This window comes from Suncus etruscus, chromosome 4, assembly GCF_024139225.1.
Source record: "Suncus etruscus isolate mSunEtr1 chromosome 4, mSunEtr1.pri.cur, whole genome shotgun sequence".
NCBI lineage: Eukaryota > Metazoa > Chordata > Mammalia > Eulipotyphla > Soricidae > Suncus > Suncus etruscus.
Genome location: NC_064851.1, coordinates 160,948,687 through 160,963,143, shown reverse-complemented (window position 1 = coordinate 160,963,143; position 14,457 = coordinate 160,948,687). Strand labels below are relative to the sequence as shown.

Genomic DNA, 14,457 nt, shown 5'->3' with positions numbered 1-14,457 from the left:
TATTTATGACTTTGGTTAATTTTTTTATTCCTAAGTATGATCTTCGTTAATTTTTCAAATATTGCCAGGGCATACCTAAGCTTTTAGGGGGGCTCAGCCCACTAGATGTATCCTCAGATTTTTCTGGTGAGTAGAACTAATTTAACCCTCATGGGGTTCCTCAAAAGGCCCTCTGTGAATGCCCTTTTCCCCTGCGTGGATGGTTGAGGAATTTCCAAAGAGATGCCTGGCAGTACTATCAAATAATTTGGCTCAGAAATTCCAGCACCAAAGATTATTTGAGAACCCTTTTCCTGGATATAGCCAGCCCTAAAAGCAAAGACAGTTTTTCTCTCTTTGCAGCTGCAGTTTCTGGTAATCAAGGGCATAACCAGAATGCAGATCTTGACTATTGACCCTCCTTTAGAAATAGGGAAACTCATTCTTGGGGATTTGGCTCCTCCCTTCACTTAACCTTTAAAACAATAGAGTCCAGCCTAGAAAGATCAAGTTTCTAGATATTCCTACTTCCCCCTAATCTTGATTTTACATTTGAAGTAAGTTTGCCAAGAGTCACCTTGAGTGTAACCTTCTCTCTTGTAACTTAGAATTTTTACAGTCACACCCATATCTTAGGTATTGTTATTGTTGTACTAGGCTTTGTGATTACAATTATTCTTTATCTCTGGCTAATTTTACCCCTATAAATTACCCTGCTCAAAAAATTAAACTTGTCGCACTCTGCCAGAAGATGTGTTGACCCCCACATACTCTGTGTGGTTTCATTATTTCATATTTCATATTCGGCCCCTCGTGTTACCCGTTTTCCTCTCGTGAAAGTACTGTGGCCCACGAGAATTGCTGAGACGCAGGACACCTGCAGCAAAATATCAATATCTTTTAATATTGTCAGTTAAAGATATTTGCTTACATATTTTAAAAATTAAACTTTTGTCATGAAGTATAAGAACTATAACTGAAAAAATAATTGATAATGCTCTTCAATTATTACAATTCATCATTCCTATAGAAAATGAAATCACTTTAATTTGTTGTCTTAATGTATTTTAATTCTTCATAATTAGAAGACATAAAATTATGGATGCCCTTTTGGGAGGCTGGAGAGGTAGCACAGTAGTTAGAACATTTCCTTAACCTGCTGCCAACCCTAGTTCTGTCCCCAGTACCACATATGCTTCCAAAGCCTCAAAAGAAGTGATTTATGAGCAAAGGGTCAGGAGAAAACTGCTGGGTATGGATGGCCCAAGTGCTCCCGTCGAAAAGGGGGGTTTACTTGAAGCTGAAGTCTCATGCCCAATCCCAGAGGACGGCGCAGACACAGGTTTAGTAGCAAACGTTGATACAGGAAATAATCTACACAAAGTTATGGAGATAAACACGGGTTAAGGGACTTCTACTTCGAGCCTTCCTCTTGCTAGCCCTAAGTCCAGCAGGTAGAAAGTTCAGTAGTGGAAAACCAAAACTGCAAGCAGCTTCTCCCTGAGCCCTTAGGGGCTTTATTGGGAATCCAAAGACCATACCCAGAGAAGGAGAAAAGTGGTCTTTGGCACCAATCCAAAAGGTACTTCAATACAAAGGTGCTTTCATCCTGTGTGTGATGAGTGCCAACAAAAACAATTTTGCTGAATAGAGTGAAGACCAGTTATTCCAACAATGGCTTTCCCTTTATTTTTACGATTTAATTGGATATCTCAGTATTTTTTGAGATTTATATTTGAAAAGCCAATTGATAATCCTTGTGAAGTCAGTCAGACTCATTATACATTCACATTGACCTAAATTTTTCCAAATATTTAGAAAAATATTTAAACAATAATGTTTCATGTTATTTATTTTGTTTCTGAAAACAGTCATGTTATTTCTTTTGCAGCTGCTGTGAAAGCCTTTAAAGATGCAAGACATAATGAAACCAACTCATTAAAGAATGCATCAGAAGAAAACCAGTCCAAGGACACTTTGTGTTCAGATGATGCCAGTAAGTTACAGCATGAAGAAACTATTATTACCAGTGAGCAAAAAGAGAAAGAAACCAAAATATTGGCAAAAAAAACATTAAATAATTCAAAAGAAAAAATAGCCAAGCTGGAACATGGACCCAAAGCAACAGATGTGCCAAATTCACCATCAAATCCTTCTGTGAAGAATTCTACAGTTCATTCAGTGGGATCCCCAAAGATAACTAACCCTAAAAAGAAAATATTAAGTCAAACCCCCCAGAAAATTGCATCTGAAAGCTCAGTTGGTATTAACAGTGATGATGAAGAACTAGCTGAAGAGAAAGAGTATTTTGATGATAGTACAGAAGAAAGGTTTTATAAACAGTCTTCCATGTCTGAGGATAGTGACTCTGGTGATGACTTCTTCATTGGGAAAGTCAAGCGGACAAGAAAGAAAGAAAGTAGTTCTCAGTCATCAGTTAGGGAACCAAAAAAGCACACCAAGTTGTTACTCAAAGAACATAAACTTGATACCCATCAGGATGTTAGAGACAACTTAAACAAGTCAAGTACAGAAATAAGGAAATTTGAATCAATATTTTTTCATTCTTTATCTGGATCTAAAATCTCTCAAAGGTAAGAATATTATCCTGGATAGATATTAGTACTAAGTTCTTAAGTTTTAGTTCTGAATTTTTTTTGAGGGGTGGCACACCCATGATGCAAAGGGGTTACTGAGCTCTGTGCTCAGAAATTGCTTCTGGCCTGGGGGACCATACAGGGGATCTAACCATGGTTCATCCTAGGCTAGCTCAGGCAAGGCAGGCACCTTACCACTTGCACTACTTCTCCAGTCCCTAGTTCTGAATTTTTTAAAAGATAGAAACACTGTACATTTTAAAGATAAAAGAAGTTATTACCCAGTAGGTTCTAATTACTATAATGCATTCTGTGCTTAGACTTGGCCTTCTTCAACTTTATACTGGGAGAATATAAATGTATTCATGTATGGCAACACACAGTATTTAGCTTTATCAGAATATGGGATTTATAGTAAATTTTAGGTCATTTTCATTTACCAACTGTTGAAATTTGCTAATTTGAGCTAGCTTTGGATGAAACTGTTTGGAAATATCTCCTATCCTATTTTTTTGGTCTTTTTTAAATTAAATTTTCCCTCCCTTTATTGTTACTGTGATAACAAAGGGATGCACACTTGGTCATGGCTCACACACACACTGTTTTGGTACTCACCTGGGTTCTTGACTCAGTTGGCTCCAATGTGCCAGTGAGTGTTTACTTTGTTAAAGCACCAGGGATCCCAAATGGTAGTGCTGCAGGAATTGCCCTTGGCATGCGAAGAGGATCACACTTGTGGCCTTATGCCTGCATCACAGGCACTTTAATATTAAGTCACTTTCCCACATGTCTCTTTTCTGAGATGAATAAATTGGATAGTTTGTTGTTGATGACCCGGGACCATTGAAAATATCACTTTCTTTCTTTTATTGTTTTTTTTTTTTGTTGTTGTTGTTGTTGTTTATTTAAGCACCATGATTGTAGTTGGGTTTCAGTCATAAAAAGAACAGCCCCCCCTTTCACCGAGCAAACTTCCAACCTCCAATGCCCCACATCTCCTTAACAACGCCCTCCCTGTTCAGATATATAAGGCTGCTTGTATTACCACTGGAATTCTCCATACTGCTTTGTATTGGGGGATAAAATCCTAACTACCAGTTTTCACAACTGTTCTAAGTTTAGTTTTATTTGTTATTCTTGAATGATAGGGGAGACCTTCTTGATTTAGAATTAAGGTCTTACATTGACAGCTATTTTCTTCCATAAGCTTTCTCTATATTGGGCACATAATTTTGTAATAGGATAGAAAATAAAACTATGATGTAATTTTCCTAAGAAAACTCTTGAGAAGAACAAACAGCCATCTTTGGAACCCTGGAAATAATGTTATACTTCTACCTTCCAAACCTGCTAAGGGCTATCTATACATGTTTCTCACTGAAAAAATAATGACACACTACTGGGACTGAAAATGTGACTTAAGAGACTATAGGTTCCAGGGCTGGGCGGTGGCGCTCGAGGTAAGGTGCCTGCCTTGCCTGCGCTAGCCTTGGACGGACTGCGGTTCGATCCCCTGGTTCGATCCCCCGGTGTCCCATATGGTCCCCCAAGCCAGGAGCAACTTCTGAGCACATAGCCAGGAGTAACCCCTGAGCGTTACTGGGTGTGGCCCAAAAACCAAAAATAAAAAATAAAAAAAGAGACTATAGGTTCCAACAGACACCATGGTGCTTCAAGCCATCTCCCAGTGTGACCCTACTTACCCTAGATATTTAGTACCATTATTTGTGTCCCTGCAACACTTTAAAAATCAAGGCAACAACACTGCTCTCCCTTTCTTGTCCCACAAAATGCAAGTAAAGTTTTTATTATATTTGACATATTTTTCCTGTGATCATTTGAACTTCTTAGTACTAGACTTTATGAGTAAATAGATAGGAGATAATTAAATAGCCTTAAGAATCAAAATTCTTAATGAAAGGAAAATTTCTACACGTTTGGTCATAATATTGGGAGTTTTGATATAAAGTTTTGTTTTCTCTTTGTGTGTATGTGAATATTTGCTAATGGCATAAGAGAATATAATAGTTTTTAGTAAGTTTTAGCACCAGTTTCATTACACTATTGCTTCTTACAACGAGGGGATTTATTTCTCTTTTAAAAGTTTTTTGTTGTTGTTGTTTTGTTCTTTTAAAAATCTTAATGGTCTTTTTCTTTTAAAAATTACAGAGAACAGGCTCCCAAAAGCACAGCCGCAGGTATGTATGTGACTTCCTGACTTCCATATGTAATTGAGCAATGCATTGTCAAAGTAAAAGGATGAAAAAAATGGTCATTAATGTCTTGAATGAATTCTGTATTATACAGAAATGGAATTATAGGTGTAATTTTTATTTTAGCTATTTCCCAGTCCCATCTACCCACCTCCCAAGTTCTGCAGAGAATAGTTATAATTTTTTGTTGAACCACTTGCCTTTGAACCACATGTGGTCATCCACATTGCTTAGTGCTGGGTCTACCCTCAGGGATTACTCCTGGGGCTCTGGGAACCATATGGGGATGTCAGGGATTAAACCAAGATAACTACATGCAAGGGAAATGTTTTGTCTGCTTTATTGTCTGTCACTGCCTCATTGTGAGCCATTTCTAAAAACATAAGTTCTTCCCTTAAGTACTGATTTGAGAAGATAAAACATTTTCCTCTTATTTACAATTTTATATATAGTGAGTTTTCATTAGGTACTTTTGCTTTCTTCTAGATCTTCAGCAGAATGAACCTCAGGTCAAGAATCAAATTAATAGAAGTGGACAAAGGGGACTTAAAAATATAAAACAACAATCACAACTGCCCCTTCATCCTTCCTGGGAAGCAAGCAGGAAGCGAAAAGAACAACAGTCCAAAATTGCTGTGTTTCAAGGGAAAAAAATTACATTTGATGACTAATAAACATCTTTCTGTTAACTTTTCCATCGAAGACTTTATTTTTCTTTGGTCAACTCATCATTTAGCTGTCCATTTAAACATCTATATCCATAAGTCTTTTAGTGGTAATATAAATACATATTTATATGTATGTATGTATATTTAATAGTATGTTCAGGCTATCTTTACATATGCCTTCCAAAAACCAAGAATCTGAAATTCATACCCCAGACTTATTTCTCTAAAATAATTTTGAAATTATAGCATTTGTGCTTATGAAGTCTATTCCATTAGTTCAGTGAAAATAAAATTAAGGTTTATTTAAAATAATAATAGAAAAATATGAGTGACTATAGCTATTTTAAGCAGATCGCCTTTGCTTTTAATTATGAACAGGTAAGACAGGAAAGGTAAAAAAATAATATTTCTATGCCCTTATCTAGGGTTAAGCAAACTGCAAGGTTGAGGTGCTTTCCTTCAGTCTGCCAAGTGTACCATGACTTCTTACCCCAACAGCAATGTGGTGTCCACTGCAAAATGAAAGGGAAAAATTCACCCAAAGCAAGTTTGTTTTCTGACACTAACTGCTGCTTTGACAGGGGTTTGGGAGTATGGGATTGAGTTCCCCAAGTCCCTCAAGTTAAAAAAGTGCGTTCAAAATTTTAGAGAGGTCATCAAAGCCTTTTGTACTTACAGTTATGTGTTAATGTAGGGGAAACAATACAAATTATAATGGTCCAAAGAAAGAGATACATGAGACCAGGTCTGTGAGGGCTCTAAACACAAAAGATCACGTTATCATCAATAAGTACTGAGAGTAGTTCCAATCTGAAAAACTCACTTGTTTCCTTGTACAGCACAGAATTTTAGAGGACTTTATAAAGGTGTGATTGATAATTGTATTATCTACATGTTTTTGATGAACAGTCTGATGCCATAGGACCCAAATTTCTCCATCCCAAAATGTAGGTTAATTATGTTTTGTAGTCATCTTCTGCCCTGAACCAAGATTTTTTTGTCAGATATTGCATGAATTTCCTCCAATAAGCTAAGGCCAGCGTCCAGTCATAGAACTATGGTTAGAGGACCTGCATTTAACCTAGTACCACTTGGTCCCCCAGGCACCACTGGGCCCAAGTAATATCATTTCTTTGGCCTTTGCTTTGAACTGCTGGCCTGACTGAGAATCACCAGTGAGCTGTCAAGCTTCCTGGGCACCACTTGGTAACCCTCTTGTCCCCTGGCTCCCCTTCAAAAAAAGGAAGAAAATCATTTGGTCAGGGTTCTATTCTTACTATATAATATGCTTCACCCAAATTCCTTAAACATTTCACTGCCATATCTATAGTATTTAATATGTGCTCACCAAGTCTATGAGAACATGACTGAAATACGCAGGAGCCATCCCATTTCCATGGAAGCTGTATTCTCATGAGATACATGGAAAATAAAAGCAGCAGCCCAAATATCAGTTTCTAATATGAAATGTATTGTGAATTTATCCCAAGGAAAACCCTGGCAAAAATGATATCCTGGACACAATAATGCCCACGTGAACTTGGCCTCTATAATGTCATACCTGGGATACATAGAGCTGTGAGAATAATGAGTTTGAGGCTCCAAACCTTTTCCCAGGAAGTTCACATTATAAATACCTTGAACCACCCCAATACTGTCAAAATTAGTCCAGGTGATTAATAGGCTACAATTTATACTTCCACTGCTTTTCAATGTTCAAGGAGAAAGCATCAACATGGTGCAGGTATGTACTAAGACCCTTAAACAATGGGTGAAGGTGATAGGTTGGGCTTCGATAGCCCACAAGTTCAAGGATGCAGACCTGAGCAACCCCGAGGAGGTCATAGAGGAAACCATCAGACACCTGGTGGTTAAAAGAAAATTTGAATGCTTGAGATAATGCTGTCGGAACTTCAACTTCAGAGCCTGCAGCTCACCATAAAGATCGTTGCACATTACTTCAGAGGGATCATATTGAAGACTGCCTGAGAAATTCGAGGAAGTTGTAGAAAGGATACTAACTACTTGAAGATATCAGTGATCCTGAGCCATCCATGCTGAAAATCTGAATACACAAAACCATATTCCAGCTCTGAGGGAAAGAACAAGCTGTAGACTTTGTATGGATTTCCCGTTTTTAAAGTCAAAAGATTAATTTCCTCCTTCGAAGACAGGTGCTTTGAAGAGAAAACAGACTGGAGAAGCACTGGCTGGAACATAGGGTGAGAGCTGCATCTCCTTTTGTAGTGACCAGAGAAGAACCAGTCTCCGCTCCCACCTGTAGATTTTTAATTTAACTCGCATTCGAAGAGAAGGCACCACAAAGGCCAGGCCTGCATTCATTAAAGGCACTTCAACCTCGGGAAAAAATATATATACCTATACCTCAATGTATGTCAGAAAATGAGACTCAAAGCCAATTCAGACAGCTTCTCCGGTACAGTCCTGCCACAGGCACCTGGAGAGAATCTCTGTCAATCCAGAAGGGAAAAAATTTGTTTTCAGCAGGAAAAGTAAAGTCGGAGATAAGCTGATTCCCTCCTATAGCAGCCTCCCTATGTGCCATAAAAATGCACAAGGACCAGGACTTTGCATCCTTACAGTGGACATTTGGAGCCTGGAGTGACTTTATAAAGAATAGTCACTGAGTTTTTACTTTTTGTGGCACAGGTTTCCAGGTTTTAAACTTCTTAAAAACACATCTGTTCATCTGCTAAAAACTGCTGCAAGAACTTTAAAGTGGACTAACATCAGGAAGTGATCATGAGGCACTCAGGAGCACAAGGAAGAGGAGAAACTCAACCTTTGCAGGGAGCTTCTTCATGAAAGCAAGCAGCCCTGGTGACAGGAAGGATGAAAATGAGGTTCCAGTGGGAACACCTCCAATACCGATGCTGAAATAAGAAGCTGTAGTGTATTTTCGTAAGATTGTTTTTGCCTGTCGTTTCACCTGGATCTTCCAGGTGGGGCCGATTAAGGAAAGAATAGAGAGCTTATGGGCAAAACAAGAAAAACTTTGGCAAAACTGACAGCTAGCTCGGTGGTTGTTTTGGAGTTGGCATCAGAACTGTTAAAAGATTTGCCTCACCAACTTTTGTCCCCCAACCTTTGTATCTGTCTGGATTATTTACGGTGGAGAATTGTCACTTAGGCTTCCCCCAGGAGGGGGAACGGAAGAATGGGATATAATCTCCAATTTTGGGAGATATTTCTGGACTCTCAAATCACCAAAAAAAGGGTTCAACATCTTCCAACAGGAAGCAGGACAGTATTGGTCACATGCCATATCTGAGTCCCTGCCCTAAGTGGAGGTCTGAGCCATCACTGTAAGGACCACCCTCCCTGGAACCTTGAAATCTGTCAGTGATACTCTCAAAATATATTTCAGGAAGCCCAGGGGTCCTGCTACTTAATGTGTTCTCGAAGAGCAGGCAGAGAAATCCAGAAGTCAGGTCAGAATCAAAAGCTTCATTTTTGCTTGTCTCCCATCCAGCCCAAAAGGAAGGATGATTACACCAGATCAGCTCCCAGAGATTCCTGGAACCTCACTCTTGACCTTAACCACCTTGACCTTAACCTCCAGAGAGGCCCAAGTGAAACCCAAAAAATTATTTTCCGATGGTAGCACCTGTCAAATGAACCCAGGGTCTCATTGTCCACAGTCAAGACAATATAGGTGTGGTCAGTGGAATCATGTTGCAAATCCTGAGAAGTCTTGTTCTGTGCCACCCCTAGAAAATGTCAGCAACAACTTGAACAAATAAAAACATGAAAATTGATTTCCTAAGTTCAGATAAATTCTCATAAAAGGATGGATTCAATGACCATTCTGTCAAGTAGATCTGCTTGTAGAATTTCTACTTGTAAAGACACCCGTATTGCATGGAGAACAAACCATGCTGAACACTAGAGTGAAACTTCAGTTAAGGAGATGGGCCAGGAAGTCAGGTAGTTAGGGTAGCGTCCAGGTTATACTCCAGATGACCAAGTGTGATTCTGGGTGAAATAGTCATGCAAATTACATCTAGGTGCTTCGTGCCATATTCAACTCAAGGTGTCCCCACACACTCATGACTAGAGGCACTGGATCCAAAATTCCTGTATTCTGAGGACAGCCAATACCACTTGTCTGATGCTGCTGTCACTTTCCTCCTGCACATATGCCACATGTCATCTCTGACGAGCACAGGCTTCATCTTCTCCTTGCCTGTCTACTGGGTACAGGGCTGAGCTCAATCAACACAAATGAATTTTCCTCACGTGCATCTGCATGTGATCTGTGGGTCCCTCAATCTGCCCAGTCACTGAAGCTACTCTGGCAGATCCAGTGCAGACACCCAGGAATCCTGGTTCTCCCTTCTGAGGCACCAGGCAACCCTAACTCCAGTCTGCAGACCACCCTCCAAGTAGCCACTCGTGGAAGCACCAGAAACTAAAGAGCCAGTCTCACTTTTCTTCCTAGCTCTTTTTCTCCCTTTTCCTTTTTTCCTTCTCTGCTTCCCACTCATTTTCTCTCATATTATCACAGTACAGTTATCAGATATATGTTCCTAAGTGTCCCCATTTCTTGATAACAATAGGAAACTTCAAGCTAGTTTATTTTTCATTGTCTCCTTATTTGCATTTGGATACTCATCCCATTATTTCACTGAAGTTAGAGATGGCACAAAAGGGATGTTGTATTCAATGCTGATATCCATATTGCCTATAACTGGATATTAATTTTGCTTTCTTGTTCCAAGTACTTCTCCAGTGGAAAGTACTTTATATTTAGTAATCTTTCAGGGAGATATGATTGAGACTGTATATTCTAAAACTGATTTTACTTTCTTTACTTAGTAGAAATAATCGGTTATTGCAACTATAGTTAAGAATGGTGACTGCGATCAGAGAGACAGCATAGCAGTAAGGAGTTTGCCTTGCATATGCGACAGACCCACTGTGGACCTGGGATCAATTCCCTGCATCCCATATGGTCCCCTGAGCACTGCTGGATGTTGACCCCCAAAAAAAAGAATGGTGACTGGACAAATTCTTGTATATCCTTTTGTAAATATTTTTCAGTATCTCATTGTCTCAGTTTTTATATTTTTTAATTACTGTAAACTTTGTTACTGATGCAGTATTTACCACACACATCTTTAATCTATCACTGTCTGATCTCACTATTATATTAGCATATTTAATATATATTAACATTATATATTAACATAGTTTAATATACTGGTGGGACAACAACTGTAAGTGGACTCAGCTGAAAACCACTGGTTTAAGAGGTTTTTTTGTTTGTTTGTTTGTTTCCTCCCCTTTATACTATTTCTGTTTACATACATATTGCTGTGATACCCCATTTGTCTTACATGCTTATATATTTTTCCTACTTGTAAATATGGGACACTAGTAGCTATTTTAATTTTCTACAGTGATTCTTAACTAGGTGAAAATTTCTTCTTGGTGACATTTGGCAACAATCTGGACATGATTTGAGTATTAATAACTGGGAAAAGAGGCAATGCTACTAGTGACTGAAGTCCAGAGTGGTGATAGTATATTTAACAACATGTCAACAGTGCTCAGATTTAGATTGAGAAATCTTAATCTGGCGCCCATTTGGTCCCAGTAATACACTACTTTTCTAAGAACTTTGCCTAATGTTTTGTCTATTAGAAGATCTTTTCAGTTTCTGTCTGTTAGTGACTGGTGTTCTACTAACTGCTTTTTGTCTGGTGAAACAGACTATACCTGTTCTTGTGAGTTCCTGGGATTGTTCTCCCACCCCTTCTGATCATTTTTTTCTCCTGGTCTTTGTATATTCTTCATACTTATACATAAGACATGGATAGATTCCTGGGTTACATTGTCTTTATCTACTTGCCTCACCAATTTAGTCACACTAACCTGTCTGAACTCTTGATTTGGAAACTATTGGCTATTGGCTATTTTAGGGTCCTTTTTTATGGACTATATTATTGTTTGGAAACTTTTGTTTTCTTTCGGTTTTTGGGTCACACCCGGCAGTGCTCAGGGGTTATTCCTGGCACTACACTCAGAAATTACTCCTGGCAGGCTCGGGGGACCATATGGGATGCTGGCATCCAAACCACCATCCTGCATGCAAGACAAACGCCCTACCTCCATGCTATCTCTCCGGCCCCTGTTTGGAAACTCTTAAGGCAGAGAATTGGTTTGTTTTCCTTCACTCACCTGCAACTAGCCTGTGTAGCCATTTTTTAATGGTATAAAAATCATCGCTGTACTTTTATCCAGCTCTCTAGGCAAGGAAGGCAGGCACATATGATCCTGATATTCAATAATGGACAGAAATAGAAGTTCATTACTTATTTTGGTCTTTAATTTGCCCCAAAATTTGCTAGCTAGAGTTTCTTCAAGCAGTCCTCCATGCTTGTTGACATGTAAGTTCTCTAACAGATTATTTCCATTATCCACAATTTATTTACTCATCCCTAGGGATACAGAGAAATTTTAGACCTGCTAAATGATGCCTCTGCAGAACAAGTCTACTAAAAACAGTTTAGTATATGTTTGACTTCTTTTACTTTCTTTTCAGGAGTATATGGTCTCTACTGGTATTTTGAGAAAATACTTGAGAAAAGTTATTTGGGGTGAAGATAACAAAATAGTAATAGCAAAGTAAGGATATTCAGATATTTTCATAAAAGTGAGAAAATTGCTCAGGTTGTCACAGATCAGTGCTAAAGAACTTGTCTTGCTCATATGAGGTCCTAGATTCAATCCCTAGCACCATCCAAAAGAAAATTCATCACTATCAGTTTATTAGAATATGGATTTAATCAAAGGTTTACATCATCTAGTGTGAATTCCTGAGAAATGGCCAAATCTTGATAAGAACAGCTATCTTGAGGAATCCCAATTTGTCCTTCTCAAGAACCATTATACTGGTAACCACAGGATAGGACCATCAAGATTCTAGCTCTTTTTAACACAACCGTGGAGAATTGAGAATTTTTATTATTTGACCATTTTGGTAGTTCATTGGGAATTTCATACACACACACACACACACACACACACACATGTTTAGACTAGGATCTTGCTCTACAAAAGCTCTGCCTGAGATCACTTTTTGAAGAAAATTAGAAGCAATTGTTTAGCATCACTACTACCTGACATAATTAATGTATAGTAGTTGTGATAAAAGTAAGTTAGAGCACAAACTTAATATTTAGAGAATTTAGTGTCCTTAGGATTTTGATAAACTCTAATACTGTCTTAGAATTAAAGATGTAATAGACATTCACAGGCCTCTGTACATGTTCAGGAAAGACCTGAGAAGGCCCTAAACTCCAGAAGTTGAAAATTTATTTAAAAAAAAGAAAAAAGAAAAATGAAGCAGGTAGATTTAGAAACTGATTGAGGCAAGCAGATTTGATGAACCTGAAGAAAGATCAATCAAAAATATCAAGCATAGGGTCTGATGTGATAGCACAGCAGTAGGGTGTTTGCCTTGCATGTGGCCAATCTGGGTTTGATTCCCAGCATCCTATATGGTCCCCTGATCCTGCCAGGAGTAGTGTCTGAGCCCTAAAATGAGACAAAAAATATATCAACAATAAGGCACCATAAAATATTGAGATCTTCACAAATTTGGAACTAATGTGTGGACGTGACGAGTTTCATGACTCCAGACAGGAGAACTGAAAACAGGAAAACCATGTAACGCAACCAAGTGTGGCCACCCATTACAATCAAGCATGACTCACAGCAAGCCCCACAACCAAATGTGCACACACAATACTGTAATAGCAGTAACAATAATGAGTAAAGTAAGGTGGACAATTATGAGGGTGTTGGGAATGACAAGTGTTTACCCCTAGCATTCAAAGAACAATTGTACTAAGTATTTTCCAAAATGACTTGTTTATACCGCTTTCAGTTGTTAGGAAACCTTATTTGATAGCACTTTGTTAACACATTCTGCCTATGGATAGTATATGCTTTGTTATTTAACTAAATAAGCTGAAAAAAATGTTAGGAAAATTCTAAAGATTATAACATACATGCACTGGATTGGACAATCAGCGTCATGAATTAACACTGGCATTTTATAGGAAAGAACCCTCATGGTTCAAACCCATATTCAAGATTAACTGGAGTTAGAATCCAATATCACATATATGTGTGTATAAATGCATGAACTTAGACATTAATGAAGGCTTAATCGTAATCACCTTTAGCCAAGTACATCTTACTCTCATAAAGTTCAGTAGATGTCATCCTTTCTTGATCTGGAGGCTAGCTCTAGCTGGCATGGGGTTTGGGAAGACCCCATGTCGAAGGACTTCTCCCTAGCTTGGGGGTGCTGGGAGCCTTGATAGGCCCCCAGCTGTCCCCTCTTCTGCCCCCGGCCTCCAGGCCTTCCCTGGGTGCCAACCCAGTCGGCCAGAAATGGTGGGTCCTAACTTGGGGTGTGCTGAGATTTGCCCGGTTGCACTAAGGTAGTCACTGGCAATTTCTTACCAGTCTACATGTTCAAAACCGCTAGCACCCCTGCGCGCACAGTATATATTAATAGTATTCCCTATCCTTAAGTTTAAGTTATGTTTTGCGCATGCAGAATCTCCATTTTGTATTCTGACCTTTTGCACACCCCTACAAAGCTCATTTTTACTCCTTAACTCTCTCACCCCCAACCATCAGTACCCCACATTTACTCTTTTTAACTTCAGTACTGCACAGTCCTAATCAGAGACCAACTCGTGCATTGAATTTAACAACCCCCAACTATTTCAAAAGACATAAAATGGACACATATGTCTTTTGAATAATTTATGTATATTTTCTTTGACGGCTATAACTCTTACTAAATATTCTCTTATACAGTGAGAATTCTACCCACTTTTTATCTTGTCTTCTCTTTGTGAGCTGTTCAATAAGGAATTTTGGTGAAAGAGTCCCTCAGTTTAATGCTTATGATTGAACCATGTCATGGGGATTGTTGGACTTGCTTTTATGGTCCCC

At 38.7% G+C, this 14,457-nt stretch overlaps 1 protein-coding gene and 1 long non-coding RNA gene across 2 annotated transcripts in view; one reads left to right on the top strand and one right to left on the bottom strand.

Annotated features, from left to right (window-relative positions):
- The window catches only part of SRFBP1 (serum response factor binding protein 1), a 48,793-nt gene extending 43,309 nt beyond the window's left edge, over nucleotides 1-5,484 (top strand). The window contains exons 6-8 of the mRNA XM_049771401.1: nucleotides 1,871-2,573; nucleotides 4,746-4,774; nucleotides 5,276-5,484. Coding sequence (XP_049627358.1) covers nucleotides 1,871-2,573; nucleotides 4,746-4,774; nucleotides 5,276-5,460 — 917 coding nt within the window. The 3' untranslated portion in view covers nucleotides 5,461-5,484. The remainder of the gene's footprint in view (nucleotides 1-1,870; nucleotides 2,574-4,745; nucleotides 4,775-5,275) is intronic.
- LOC126006085 (uncharacterized) overlaps nucleotides 1-14,457 on the bottom strand; it is a 1,493,032-nt gene that overhangs the window by 1,477,981 nt on the left and 594 nt on the right. The gene's annotated exons all lie outside the window — the stretch shown is intronic.